This window comes from Salmo trutta, chromosome 32 (genome assembly GCF_901001165.1).
Source record: "Salmo trutta chromosome 32, fSalTru1.1, whole genome shotgun sequence".
NCBI classification, from domain to species: Eukaryota; Metazoa; Chordata; class Actinopteri; order Salmoniformes; family Salmonidae; genus Salmo; species Salmo trutta.
Window position 1 is genome coordinate 41,504,250 of NC_042988.1, and position 14,527 is coordinate 41,518,776.

Here is a 14,527-nt window from a genome sequence, read left to right on the forward strand (position 1 = left end):
CTGGAATGTCTCCTCTCTGCGTGGTGTTCTGAACAGAGATCAGTAGTTAGTGTGATGGGCTGGGTGTTCTGGAATGTCTCCTCTCTGCGTGGTGTTCTGAACAGAGATCAGTAGTTAGTGTGATGGGTTGGGTGTTCTGGAATGTCTCCTCTCTGCGTGGTGTTCTGAACAGAGATCAGTAGTTAGTGTGATGGGTTGGGTGTTCTGGAATGTCTCCTCTCTGCGTGGTGTTCTGAACAGAGATCAGTAGTTAGTGTGATGGGCTGGGTGTTCTGGAATGTCTCCTCTCTGCATGGTGTTCTGAACAGAGATCAGTAGTTAGTGTGATGGGCTGGGTGTTCTGGAATGTCTCCTCTCTGCATGGTGTTCTGAACAGAGATCAGTAGTTAGTGTGATGGGCTGGGTGTTCTGGAATGTCTCCTCTCTGCGTGGTGTTCTGAACAGAGATCAGTAGTTAGTGTGATGGGTTGGGTGTTCTGGAATGTCTCCTCTGCATGGTGTTCTGAACAGAGATCAGTAGTTAGTGTGATGGGTTGGGTGTTCTGGAATGTCTCCTCTCTGCATGGTGTTCTGAACAGAGATCAGTAGTTAGTGTGATGGGCTGGGTGTTCTGGAATGTCTCCTCTCTGCGTGGTGTTCTGAACAGAGATCAGTAGTTAGTGTGATGGGTTGGGTGTTCTGGAATGTCTCCTCTCTGCGTGGTGTTCTGAACAGAGATCAGTAGTTAGTGTGATGGGTTGGGTGTTCTGGAATGTCTCCTCTGCATGGTGTTCTGAACAGAGATCAGTAGTTAGTGTGATGGGCTGGGTGTTCTGGAATGTCTCCTCTCTGCATGGTGTTCTGAACAGAGATCAGTAGTTAGTGTGATGGGCTGGGTGTTCTGGAATGTCTCCTCTCTGCATGGTGTTCTGAACAGAGATCAGTAGTTAGTGTGATGGGCTGGGTGTTCTTGAATGTCTCCTCTCTGCATGGTGTTCTGAACAGAGATCAGTAGTTAGTGTGATGGGCTGGGTGTTCTGGAATGTCTCCTCTCTGCGTGGTGTTCTGAACAGAGATCAGTAGTTAGTGTGATGGGCTGGGTGTTCTGGAATGTCTCCTCTCTGCATGGTGTTCTGAACAGAGATCAGTAGTTAGTGTGATGGGTTGGGTGTTCTGGAATGTCTCCTCTCTGCATGGTGTTCTGAACAGAGATCAGTAGTTAGTGTGATGGGCTGGAAGATCAGCAGGTGTTCCATTTTAAACTCACAGGTAAACAGACTGGAGACACGTTTTCTGACACACAAAGCTTTTTATAGAAAACACTTGTACTATTAGCCAGGGTATCAGTCTGTCTCTGCTTTAGTAATCTAGTTGCTGTTGTTGTTGGGCAAGGAAAAGATGGTAGCATTGATGAGTGAGGAATAGTAATGTAGTTAGTGCCCAAGCTATATACTGTAGTCTCTTGTTGCCTCCACTGCAGTACTTTTAGGTTATATGAGCCAATGTGTTTTATTTAATCAATTACACTGAGTATGAACAAAGGTGTGTTTTAATGTCAATGTTTTCCACAGCACTGTGCAAACAGTATGTCAGATTAGACAATGGTGTTCCTGTCCTGGTCTGGCGATGGCCTGATTTACACGCCTCTACTGATAGCGTCAGCAACATTTCTCTTACCATGGGGTAGATGTCAATAGTCTCCCTTCATCTGTGCGGATCTGACCCGCTGAGATCGGAATCCTGCACAAGATCACTGACAGGAAGAAAGATGGTAGATGCCTTCATGGAATACTCATGTACCTGTCTAGTGCTCTCACATCGGTGTAGATAAACGAGAGGAGACAAGGAGAGGAAGCTTCAAGACTATTGAGATGAAGGAGAAGAGATGAGGAGAGGAAGCTTCTAGACTATTGAGATTAAGGAGAAGAGATGAGGAGAGGAAGCTTCTAGACTATTGAGATTAAGGAGAGGAGAGGAAACTAGGAGAGGAAGCTACTAGCCTATTGAGATGACGAGGAGATGAGGAGAGCAAGCTTCTAGACTATTGAGATTCTCCCCTCAGACTATTGAGATGAAGGAGAGGAGATGAGGAGAGGAAGCTACTAGACTATTGAGATGAAGGAGAGGAGACGAGGAGAGGAAGCTACTAGACTATTGAGATGAAGGAGAGGAAGCTACTAGACTATTGAGATGAAGGAGAGGAGACGAGGAGAGGAAGCTACTAGACTATTGAGATTAAGGAGAGGAGACGAGGAGAGGAAGCTACTAGACTATTGAGATGAAGGAGAGGAGATGAGGAGAAGAAGCTACTAGACTATTGAGATTAAGGAGAGGAGATGAGGAGAGGAAGCTACTAGACTATTGAGATGAAGGAGAGGAAGCTACTAGACTATTGAGATTAAGAAGAGGAGATGAGGAGAGGAAGCTACTAGACTATTGAGATGAAGGAGAGGAAGCTACTAGACTATTGAGATGAAGGAGAGGAGACGAGGAGAGGAAGCTACTAGACTATTGAGATGAAGGAGAGGAAGCTACTAGACTATTGAGATGAGGAGAGGAGATGAGGAGAGGAAGCTACTAGACTATTGAGATGAAGGAGAGGAGACGAGGAGAGAAAGCTATTAGTATAGTGAGATGAAGGAGAGGAGATGAGGAAGCTATTAGTCTATTGGATGAAGGAGAGGAAACTACTGTACTATTGAGATGCAGCCCATGTTATCTGAACCATGGGAGATGTGCAGCAGGGAGCTTTCAGGTTCATTCAGGGTTAGCAGACACGGCAGGCAGACGGTGAAGTGAGGGCAAGGCAAGTGCACTTCATTCAGTCACTCATCTGATTACCTCCCTAATGACAGCTACCATTTTAAGCATCCCTGCTGAAGAGCAGTGTTAATCCTGACTGAGTCTGTTACTAAGATGAAGACTGGAGCTTAGTTACTGACTGGATCCATCTTTCATTTCTAACAGTCTGAAGAGTTGATTTATCCCTCAGTCAACGTTAGCATGTCAAAGTTAACATTTTTGTTTAAGTTTAAAGCTACAGTCGGCGATTTGGGAAAGCATCAACGTAGGGTCCTGTTTACTAGTGTAGGCCCACATTATGAGGCATAGTTTTAATGTCTGTTGCTCAAGTCCATTTTGTACTCGGAACAGAACTCACAGATGGTCTCTAAAGGTTTTCAGAGAGATATGGTCACTGCAGACTCTTTCCTTTTAAAGGCATAGTTCACCCAACTGTGAACTATCCCTGTAACCTAACAGTGGTCTTTCTGTACTTAGAACAGAACGCACAGATGGTCTGTATGTAGAACTAACTGGTGTCTTCTCCCCTCAGATGGTCTGTATGTAGAACTAACTGGTGTCTTCTTCCCTCAGATGGTCTCCTTCCAAGGCACCCTCCTCTGAGCTGTCTGCTCTGATTGAGAAGCTGCAGAAGAATGCTGACAAGGTGGAGAAGCTCATCCTTGAGACGGAGCAGAACCTCAACAAGGTAAAGAACCGCATCACACAGAACCTCATAGAACCGCTTAGAACATCATAAAATCACACAGAACTGGATAGAATCTCAAAGATCATCATATAACATCGTAGAATCGCGTAGAACCGCATAGAACCTCAGAACTACATAGAACCTCAAAGAAACACACAGAACTTCATAGAATGTCACAGAACAGACTGTTTGCATTATCCTAATTGGCTCTGTGTGGCTCATAATGTCTTTGACAATATCATATGAAAACCTTTGACTGCTCTGTGTTGTATCAGGATGTGAGTAAGATCAACGAGGGCAAGCAGCCTCTGTACCAGGACGACACCAACAAGCGCATCCTAAGCTCTCTGGAGCTGCTGCAAGGCCTGGATGAGGACGCCATCGACGCAAAACGCCTGCAGCACCCCCAGGCTGAGATGATCGAACAGGAGTGAGTTATATTATCTAGTAGATATACCTACTGTACCAGCAGCACCCCCAGGCTGAGATGATCGAACAGGAGTGAGTTATATACACTACACTAGATATACCTACTGTACCAGCAGCACCCCCAGGCTGAGATGATCGAACAGGAGTGAGTTATATTATCTAGTAGATATACCTACTGTACCAGCAGCACCCCCAGGCTGAGATGATCGAACAGGAGTGAGTTATATACACTACACTAGATATACCTACTGTACCAGCAGCACCCCCAGGCTGAGATGATCGAACAGGAGTGAGTTATATACACTACACTAGATATACCTACTGTACCAGCAGCACCCCCAGGCTGAGATGATCGAACAGGAGTGAGTTATATACACTACACTAGATATACCTACTGTACCAGCAGCACCGCCAGGCTGAGATGATCGAACAGGAGTGAGTTATATACACTACACTAGATATACCTACTGTACCAGCAGCACCGCCAGGCTGAGATGATCGAACAGGAGTGAGTTATATACACTACACTAGATATACCTACTGTACCAGCAGCACCGCCAGGCTGAGATGATCGAACAGGAGTGAGTTATATACACTACACTAGATATACCTACTGTACCAGCAGCACCTCCAGGCTGAGATGATCGAACAGGAGTGAGTTATATACACTACACTAGATATACCTACTGTACCAGCAGCACCCCCAGGCTGAGATGATCGAACAGGAGTGAGTTATATACACTACACTAGATATACCTACTGTACCAGCAGCACCCCCAGGCTGAGATGATCGAACAGGAGTGAGTTATATACACTACACTAGATATACCTACTGTACCAGCAGCACCGCCAGGCTGAGATGATAGAGCAGGAGTTATATTGTATAGTAGATATGTACCAGCAGCACCGCCAGGCTGAGATGATAGAGCAGGAGTTATATTGTATAGTAGATATGTACCTGCAGCACCCCCAGGCTGAGATGATCGAACAGGAGTGAGTTATATACACTACACTAGATATACCTACTGTACCAGCAGCACCGCCAGGCTGAGATGATAGAGCAGGAGTTATATTGTATAGTAGATATGTACCTGCAGCACCCCCAGGCTGAGATGATCGAACAGGAGTGAGTTATATACACTACACTAGATATACCTACTGTACCAGCAGCACCCCCAGGCTGAGATGATCGAACAGGAGTGAGTTATATACACTACACTAGATATACCTACTGTACCAGCAGCACCGCCAGGCTGAGATGATAGAGCAGGAGTTATATTGTATAGTAGATATGTACCTGCAGCACCCCCAGGCTGAGATGATCGAACAGGAGTGAGTTATATACACTACACTAGATATACCTACTGTACCAGCAGCACCCCCAGGCTGAGATGATCGAACAGGAGTGAGTTATATACACTACACTAGATATACCTACTGTACCAGCAGCACCGCCAGGCTGAGATGATAGAGCAGGAGTTATATTGTATAGTAGATATGTACCTGCAGCACCGCCAGGCTGAGATGATTGGGCAGGAGTTATATTGTATAGTAGATATGTACCTGCAGCACCGCCAGGCTGAGATGATAGAGCAGGAGTTATATTATATAGTAGATATGTACCTGCAGCACCGCCAGGCTGAGATGATAGAGCAGGAGTTATAGTGTATAGTAGATATGTACCTGCAGCACCGCCAGGCTGAGATGATTGGGCAGGAGTTATATTATATAGTAGATATGTACCTGCAGCACCGCCAGGCTGAGATGATAGAGCAGGAGTTATATTATATAGTAGATATGTACCTGCAGCACCGCCAGGCTGAGATGATAGAGCAGGATTTATATTATATAGTAGATATGTACCTGCAGCACCGCCAGGCTGAGATGATAGAGCAGGAGTTATATTATATAGTAGATATGTACCTACAGCACCGCCAGGCTGAGATGATAGAGCAAGAGTTATATTATATAGTAGATATGTACCTGCAGCACCGCCAGGCTGAGATGATAGAGCAGGAGTTATATTATATAGTAGATATGTACCTGCAGCACCGCCAGGCTGAGATGATAGAGCAGGAGTTATATTATATAGTAGATATGTACCTGCAGCACCGTCAGGCTGAGATGATAGAGCAGGAGTTATATTATATAGTAGATATGTACCTGCAGCACCGCCAGGCTGAGATGATAGAGCAGGAGTTATATTATCTAGTAGATATGTACCTGCAGCACCGCCAGGCTGAGATGATAGAGCAGGAGTTATATTATCTAGTAGATATGTACCTGCAGCACCGCCAGGCTGAGATGATAGAGCAGGAGTTATATTATATAGTAGATATGTACCTGCAGCACCGCCAGGCTGAGATGATAGAGCAGGAGTTATATTATATAGTAGATATGTACTTGCAGCACCGCCAGGCTGAGATGATAGAGCAGGAGTTATATTATATAGTAGATATGTACCTACAGCACCGCCAGGCTGAGATGATAGAGCAAGAGTTATATTATATAGTAGATATGTACCTGCAGCACCGCCAGGCTGAGATGATAGAGCAGGAGTTATATTATATAGTAGATATGTACCTGCAGCACCGCCAGGCTGAGATGATAGAGCAAGAGTTATATTATATAGTAGATATGTACCTGCAGCACCGTCAGGCTGAGATGATAGAGCAGGAGTTATATTATATAGTAGATATGTACCTGCAGCACCGCCAGGCTGAGATGATAGAGCAGGAGTTATATTATATAGTAGATATGTACTTGCAGCACCGCCAGGCTGAGATGATAGAGCAGGAGTTATATTATCTAGTAGATATGCACCTGCAGCACCGCCAGGCTGAGATGATAGAGCAGGAGTTATATTATATAGTAGATATGTACCTGCAGCCCCGCCAGGCTGAGATGATAGAGCAGGAGTTATATTATATAGTAGATATGTACCTGCAGCACCGCCAGGCTGAGATGATAGAGCAGGAGTTATATTATATAGTAGATATGTACCTGTAGCACCGCCAGGCTGAGATGATAGAGCAGGAGTTATATTATATAGTAGATATGTACCTGCAGCACCGCCAGGCTGAGATGATAGAGCAGGAGTCATATTATACAGTAGATATGTACCTGCAGCACCGCCAGGCTGAGATGATAGAGCAGGAGTTATATTATATAGTAGATATGTACCTGCAGCACCGCCAGGCTGAGATGATAGAGCAGGAGTTATATTATATAGTAGATATGTACCTGCAGCACCGCCAGGCTGAGATGATAGAGCAGGAGTTATATTATATAGTAGATATGTACCTGCAGCACCGCCAGGCTGAGATGATAGAGCAGGAGTTATATTATATAGTAGATATGTACCTGCAGCACCGCCAGGCTGAGATGATAGAGCAGGAGTTATATTATATAGTAGATATGTACCTGCAGCACCGCCAGGCTGAGATGATAGAGCAGGAGTTATATTATCTAGTAGATATGTACCTGCAGCACCGCCAGGCTGAGATGATAGAGCAGGAGTTATATTATATAGTAGATATGTACCTGCAGCACCGCCAGGCTGAGATGATAGAGCAGGAGTTATATTATCTAGTAGATATGTACCTGCAGCACCGCCAGGCTGAGATGATAGAGCAGGAGTTATATTATATAGTAGATATGTACCTGCAGCACCGCCAGGCTGAGATGATAGAGCAGGAGTTATATTATATAGTAGATATGTACCTGCAGCACCGCCAGGCTGAGATGATAGAGCAGGAGTTATATTATATAGTAGATATGTACCTGCAGCACCGCCAGGCTGAGATGATAGAGCAGGAGTTATATTATATAGTAGATATGTACCTGCAGCACCGCCAGGCTGAGATGATAGAGCAGGAGTTATATTATATAGTAGATATGTACCTGCAGCACCGCCAGGCTGAGATGATAGAGCAGGAGTTATATTATATAGTAGATATGTACCTGCAGCACCGCCAGGCTGAGATGATAGAGCAGGAGTTATATTATATAGTAGATATGTACCTGCAGCACCGCCAGGCTGAGATGATAGAGCAGGAGTTATATTATATAGTAGATATGTACCTGCAGCACCGCCAGGCTGAGATGATAGAGCAGGAGTTATATTATATAGTAGATATGTACCTGCAGCACCGCCAGGCTGAGATGATAGAGCAGGAGTTATATTATATAGTAGATATGTACCTGCAGCACCGCCAGGCTGAGATGATAGAGCAGGAGTTATATTATATAGTAGATATGTACCTGCAGCACCGCCAGGCTGAGATGATAGAGCAGGAGTTATATTATATAGTAGATATGTACCTGCAGCACCGCCAGGCTGAGATGATAGAGCAGGAGTTATATTATATAGTAGATATAATACACTGATGCACTTAAGCAATAAGGCACAAGGGGGTGTGGTATATTGGCCATTTACCACAAACCCCCAAGGTGCCTTATAGCTGTTATAAACTGGTTACCAACGTAATTAGAGCAGTAAAAATACATGTTTTATCATACCCGTGGTATGGCTGTCAGCCAATCAGCATTCAGGGCTGGAACCACCCAGTTTATAATAGATATTATACCCTCTTAAGCTCAACCCTGAGATCCAATCACTCACTCCACTGTTGAGTCGTTACCCTGTGTCGTCACCCTGTGTCGTCACCCTGTGTCGTCACCCTGTGTCGTCACCCTGTGTCGTCACCCTGTGTTGTCACCCTGTGTTGTCTTCTCCAGTATGAAGCAGCTGAGAGTGAGACTAAGGAAGCTGAGAGAGGACCATGACCGCATCTACCACCTGACCCGCTCTGAGGGCCTGCCGAGCGTCAACTGGGGCAAGATCATAGAGGAGAAACAGGTGAGGGGAACACGCGCGCACACACACACACACACACACACACACACACAGTTTACACACACAATAACATAAACCTAATCTCTTTCTTCTTCCGACCAGGGCAACCTGAGCAACAAGGGTTTTGGTCAGGACCTGCCGACCATAGAGAACGAGGTGGAGGAACACAACATCTTTCACAGTGAGGTGGAGGCCCTGGCCCCTCACATCTCAGCCAGCGACGACAAGGTAGGACTAACAACCAGCATAGAAACTAACTGATAGGTTGTGTTTATACTCAGTCATTTACTAGTCTCCTATCCAGGAAGATAATCCTGGCTTTATTTATAGCCCACTTACCTGACTGCGACAACAGCAACCACTCTGAAAGTTTCAGTTATGAGGAAATAAACAGACATATATTGTACTGTTTGATTGTCAACAATGACTCATTACTCACAAAACAAACCTTTACACATCACATTCAAATGTAGTTCTTTAGTCGAGTCTCTGCTCCAGAGGGACTTTCAATAACGTTGTTTAAATAACCAGGCATTTCAGACAGCGAAAACACGGTAGGACTAACAGCCACTCAGGTCAACTCCAAGCCCACTTCAGTTAGAAACTGTTGCATTTGAAAAAACAAAGACTGTTTTTACATTTTGAGGTTTCACTAAAATTCCAGTCGTTCAATGCGTACAATGCCACATAGACATGACGTATGTTAGTGAGGATTTCTGTATCCCCAGTCAAGGTCAATATCATTTAAAATGCCTGAAAAGGAGGAGCGCTCACAGAAAGGTCCATGCAGTAATATTCTCTTTACTTCTCTCTCCCTCTCTCCATACTCTCACGCTCTCTCCTTTCTTCTCTCTCGTTCTCTCTCTCTCTCTCTCTCTCTCTCTCTCTCTCGTTCTCTCTCGCTCTCTCTCGTTCTCTCTCGTTCTCTCTCTCTCGTTCTCTCTCTCTCTCTCTCGTTCTCTCTCTCGTTCTCTCTCTCCTCTCGTTCTCTCTCTCGTTCTCTCTCTCTCTCTCGTTCTCTCTCTCCTCTCGTTCTCTCTCTCGTTCTCTCTCTCCTCTCGTTCTCTCTCTCTCTCTCTCTCTCTCTCTCTCCTCTCTCTCTCTCGTTCTCTCTCGCTCTCTCTCGTTCTCTCTCGTTCTCTCTCTCTCGTTCTCTCTCTCTCTCGTTCTCTCTCTCGTTCTCTCTCTCCTCTCGTTCTCTCTCTCGTTCTCTCTCTCTCTCTCGTTCTCTCTCTCCTCTCGTTCTCTCTCTCGTTCTCTCTCTCCTCTCGTTCTCTCTCTCGTTCTCTCTCTCTCTCTCGTTCTCTCTCTCCTCTCGTTCTCTCTCCTCTCGTTCTCTCTCTCCTCTCGTTCTCTCTCTCTCCTCTCGTTCGCTCTCTCCTCTCGTTCTCTCTCTCTCTCGCTCTCTCTCTCTCTCGTTCTCTCTCTCCTCTCATTCTCTCCTCTCTCTCCTCTCGTTCTCTCCTCTCTCTCCTCTCGTTCTCTCCTCTCTCTCCTCTCGTTCTCTCTCTCTCTCTCTCTCTCTCTCGCTCTCTCTCGTTCTCTCTCTCTCGTTCTCTCTCTCTCTCTCTCTCTCTCTCTCTCTCTCTAGGACTCTGCCAGTGCCCTCCAGCTGAAGTACAACAAGCTCCTGGTAAGATTGACTTTAATAATGACTTCATCTGAAGCATGGACTCAGGGAGAGCTTGAGGAGAGCTTATGTGTACCTGTGTCTGTGTGTACGAAGTGTTTTATCCACCTACACCCTGGCTTTCCTTCCCTTCTTTTGTTCAGAGAGTGTACCTCAATAACATTTATCCCAGGTGTGTGTGTGTGTGTGTGTGTGTGTACCTCAATATGTGTACCAGTGTGGGATGCCTGCTCAGTTCCAGTGTGTAGGTCTATAGTAACTATCTCTCCTCTCCCTCTCCAGGCCAGTTCCAGTCTATAGTAACTATCTCTCCTCTCCCTCCCCAGACCAGTTCCAGTCTATAGTAACTATCTCTCCCCAGACCAGTTCCAGTCTATAGTAACTATCTCTCCCCAGGCCAGTTCCAGTCTATAGTAACTATCTCTCCCCAGACCAGTTCCAGTCTATAGTAACTATCTCTCCCCAGGCCAGTTCCAGTCTATAGTAACTATCTCTCCCCAGACCAGTTCCAGTCTATAGTAACTATTTCTCCCCAGGCCAGTTCCAGTCTATAGTAACTATCTCTCCCCAGACCAGTTCCAGTCTATAGTAACTATCTCTCCCCAGACCAGTTCCAGTCTATAGTAACTATCTCTCCCCAGACCAGTTCCAGTCTATAGTAACTATCTCTCCTCTCCCTCTCCAGGCCAGTTCCAGTCTATAGTAACTATCTCTCCCCAGACCAGTTCCAGTCTATAGTAACTATCTCTCCTCTCCCTCTCCAGGCCAGTTCCAGTCTATAGTAACTATCTCTCCCCAGACCAGTTCCTGTCTATAGTAACTATCTCTCCTCTCCCTCCCCAGACCAGTTCCAGTCTATAGTAACTATCTCTCCCCAGACCAGTTCCAGTCTATAGTAACTATCTCTCCCCAGACCAGTTCCAGTCTATAGTAACTATCTCTCCTCTCCCTCTCCAGGCCAGTTCCAGTCTATAGTAACTATCTCTCCCCAGACCAGTTCCTGTCTATAGTAACTATCTCTCCTCTCCCTCCCCAGACCAGTTCCAGTCTATAGTAACTATCTCTCCTCTCTCTCCCCAGACCAGTTCCAGTCTATAGTAACTATCTCTCCTCTCCCTCCCCAGACCAGTTCCAGTCTATAGTAACTATCTCTCCTCTCCCTCCCCAGACCAGTTCCAGTCTATAGTAACTATCTCTCCCCAGGCCAGTTCCAGTCTATAGTAACTATCTCTCCCCAGACCAGTTCCAGTCTATAGTAACTATCTCTCCTCTCCCTCCCCAGACCAGTTCCAGTCTATAGTAACTATCTCTCCCCAGGCCAGTTCCAGTCTATAGTAACTATCTCTCCCCAGGCCAGTTCCAGTCTATAGTAACTATCTCTCCCCAGGCCAGTTCCAGTCTATAGTAACTATCTCTCCCCAGACCAGTTCCAGTCTATAGTAACTATCTCTCCTCTCTCTCCCCAGACCAGTTCCAGTCTATAGTAACTATCTCTCCTCTCTCTCCCCAGACCAGTTCCAGTCTATAGTAACTATCTCTCCCCAGACCAGTTCCAGTCTATAGTAACCATCTCTCCTCTCCCTCCCCAGACCAGTTCCAGTCTATAGTAACCATCTCTCCTCTCCCTCCCCAGACCAGTTCCAGTCTATAGTAACCATCTCTCCTCTCCCTCCCCAGGCCAGTTCCAGTGCTCGACAGCGCCACCTGTTGAGCCTGCGTGACTACATGCAGCGCTGCACTAATGAGCTGTACTGGATGGACCAGCAGGCAGGGGAGAGGATCAACTATGACTGGAGCGATACTAACCTGGACTACCCTGCACGTCACAGACAGTATGAGGTAGAGAGGCACACACACACTCCTTTACCTGCACTGACAGAGTAATACATTCTGGATGATATTTGACACCTGATCCTGCATGTTATGTGACACCTGATCCTGCATGTTATGTGACACCTGATCCTACACGTTATGTCACACCTGATCCTACACGTTATGTCACACCTGATCCTACACGTTATGTCACACCTGATCCTACACGTTATGTCACACCTGATCCTACATGTTATGTCACACCTGATCCTACACGTTACGTCACACCTGATCCTACACGTTACGTCACACCTGATCCTACACGTTACGTGACACCTGATCCTACATGTTATGTGTGTTAGAACGTAAAGAGAGACTTGTATCTCTTTAAATCTCCCACCAGAACTTCATCAGTAAGTGTCTGGAGTCCAAGGAGGCCACTGTCACCAAACTGAATGATGATGGAGATAAACTCATCGCTACCAACCATCCTGGCAAGAATGTTATTGAGGTACACACACACACACACACACACACACACACACACACACACACACACACACACACACACACACACACATCTCTACCAACCATCCTGGCAAGAATGTTATTGAGGTACACACACACACATCTCTACTGACCATCCTGGCAAGAATGTTATTGAGGTACACACACACACATCTCTACTGACCATCCTGGCAAGAATGTTATTGAGGTACACACACACACACACACATCTCTACTGACCATCCTGGCAAGAATGTTATTGAGGTACACACACACACACACACACACACACACACACACACACACACACACACACACACACACACACACACACACACACACACACACACACACACACACACACACACACACACACATCTCTACTGACCATCCTGGCAAGAATGTTATTGAGGTACACTTCATTTGTCCTCTATCATTCTACTATTGGGGCAAATCCTAATTTCCACTTTAGTCAATGTTGACTTAAGTCATGCAATGATGTCAATGGGAGACGAAGGTAAAATCAGACTATTTTAGTGGAAGTTAGGATTCACCCCTACTGAGATTAAAATCCTCTAAATTAATGTGAATGAAAGCAGTAAACAGACAGTAATGTAACAGAGCTTTACTCCACCTGTCAGGCTCATATGGAGGCTGTGCATGCAGACTGGAAGGAGTATCTGAACCTGCTCATCTGTGAGGAGAACCACCTGAAACACATGGATGAGTACCACAAGGTGATTAGTATACTGTAACATAACCTGACCTGAATACCACCTGAAACACATGGATGAGTACCACAAGGTGATTAGTATACTGTAACACAACCTGACCTGAATACCACCTGAAACACATGGATGAGTACCACAAGGTGATTAGTATACTGTAACACAACCTGACCTGAATACCACCTGAAACACATGGATGAGTACCACAAGGTGATTAGTATACTGTAACATAACCTGACCTGAATACCACCTGAAACACATGGATGAGTACCACAAGGTGATTAGTATACTGTAACACAACCTGACCTGAATACCACCTGAAACACATGGATGAGTACCACAAGGTGATTAGTATACTGTAACACAACCTGACCTGAATACCACCTGAAACACATGGATGAGTACCACAAGGTGATTAGTATACTGTAACACAACCTGACCTGAATACCACCTGAAACACATGGATGAGTACCACAAGGTGATTAGTATACTGTAACACAACCTGACCTGAATACCACCTGAAACACATGGATGAGTACCACAAGGTGATTAGTATACTGTAACACAACCTGACCTGAATACCACCTGAAACACATGGATGAGTACCACAAGGTGATTAGTATACTGTAACACAACCTGACCTGAATACCACCTGAAACACATGGATGAGTACCACAAGGTGATTAGTATACTGTAACACAACCTGACCTGAATACCACCTGAAACACATGGATGAGTACCACAAGGTGATTAGTATACTGTAACACAACCTGACCTGAATACCACCTGAAACACATGGATGAGTACCACAAGGTGATTAGTATACTGTAACACAACCTGACCTGAATACCACCTGAAACACATGGACCACAACCACATGGTGAGTCACAGCAACACCTATTCAGAAAGCCTCAGTTTAAGAAATCCTGAGTGTTTGAACAGGGTCATTGGATTTTGATAGGCTTGTGTACAAGCATGTGCTGCACAAAGCAACAGTTTCTGAGTTACAGACTTGGCATGTCATGGTACGTGAACAGAGTTGGTTAAGGCAGAGACCGACTGGCTGCCAGTCGAACTTAGTGTAAATAAACCCT

At 45.4% G+C, this 14,527-nt stretch overlaps 1 protein-coding gene across 8 annotated transcripts in view; it reads left to right on the top strand.

The window, feature by feature from the left end:
* Positions 1-14,527, top strand: part of LOC115171920 (periplakin) — a 45,650-nt gene that overhangs the window by 11,970 nt on the left and 19,153 nt on the right. The window contains exons 2-9 of one of the 8 annotated variants that reach the window (XM_029729157.1): positions 3,355-3,469; positions 3,745-3,899; positions 8,639-8,759; positions 8,859-8,984; positions 10,348-10,389; positions 12,064-12,225; positions 12,602-12,709; positions 13,347-13,442. In XM_029729157.1, the coding sequence (XP_029585017.1) occupies positions 3,355-3,469; positions 3,745-3,899; positions 8,639-8,759; positions 8,859-8,984; positions 10,348-10,389; positions 12,064-12,225; positions 12,602-12,709; positions 13,347-13,442 (925 nt within the window). Of the gene's footprint in view, positions 1-3,354; positions 3,470-3,744; positions 3,900-5,174; positions 5,231-5,256; positions 5,304-8,638; positions 8,760-8,858; positions 8,985-10,347; positions 10,390-12,063; positions 12,226-12,601; positions 12,710-12,773; positions 12,814-12,963; positions 12,970-13,065; positions 13,118-13,346; positions 13,443-13,474; positions 14,247-14,527 lie in introns of those variants that run through there. The other 7 variants (XM_029729158.1, XM_029729159.1, XM_029729160.1 and 4 more) reach the window with 7 other exon arrangements.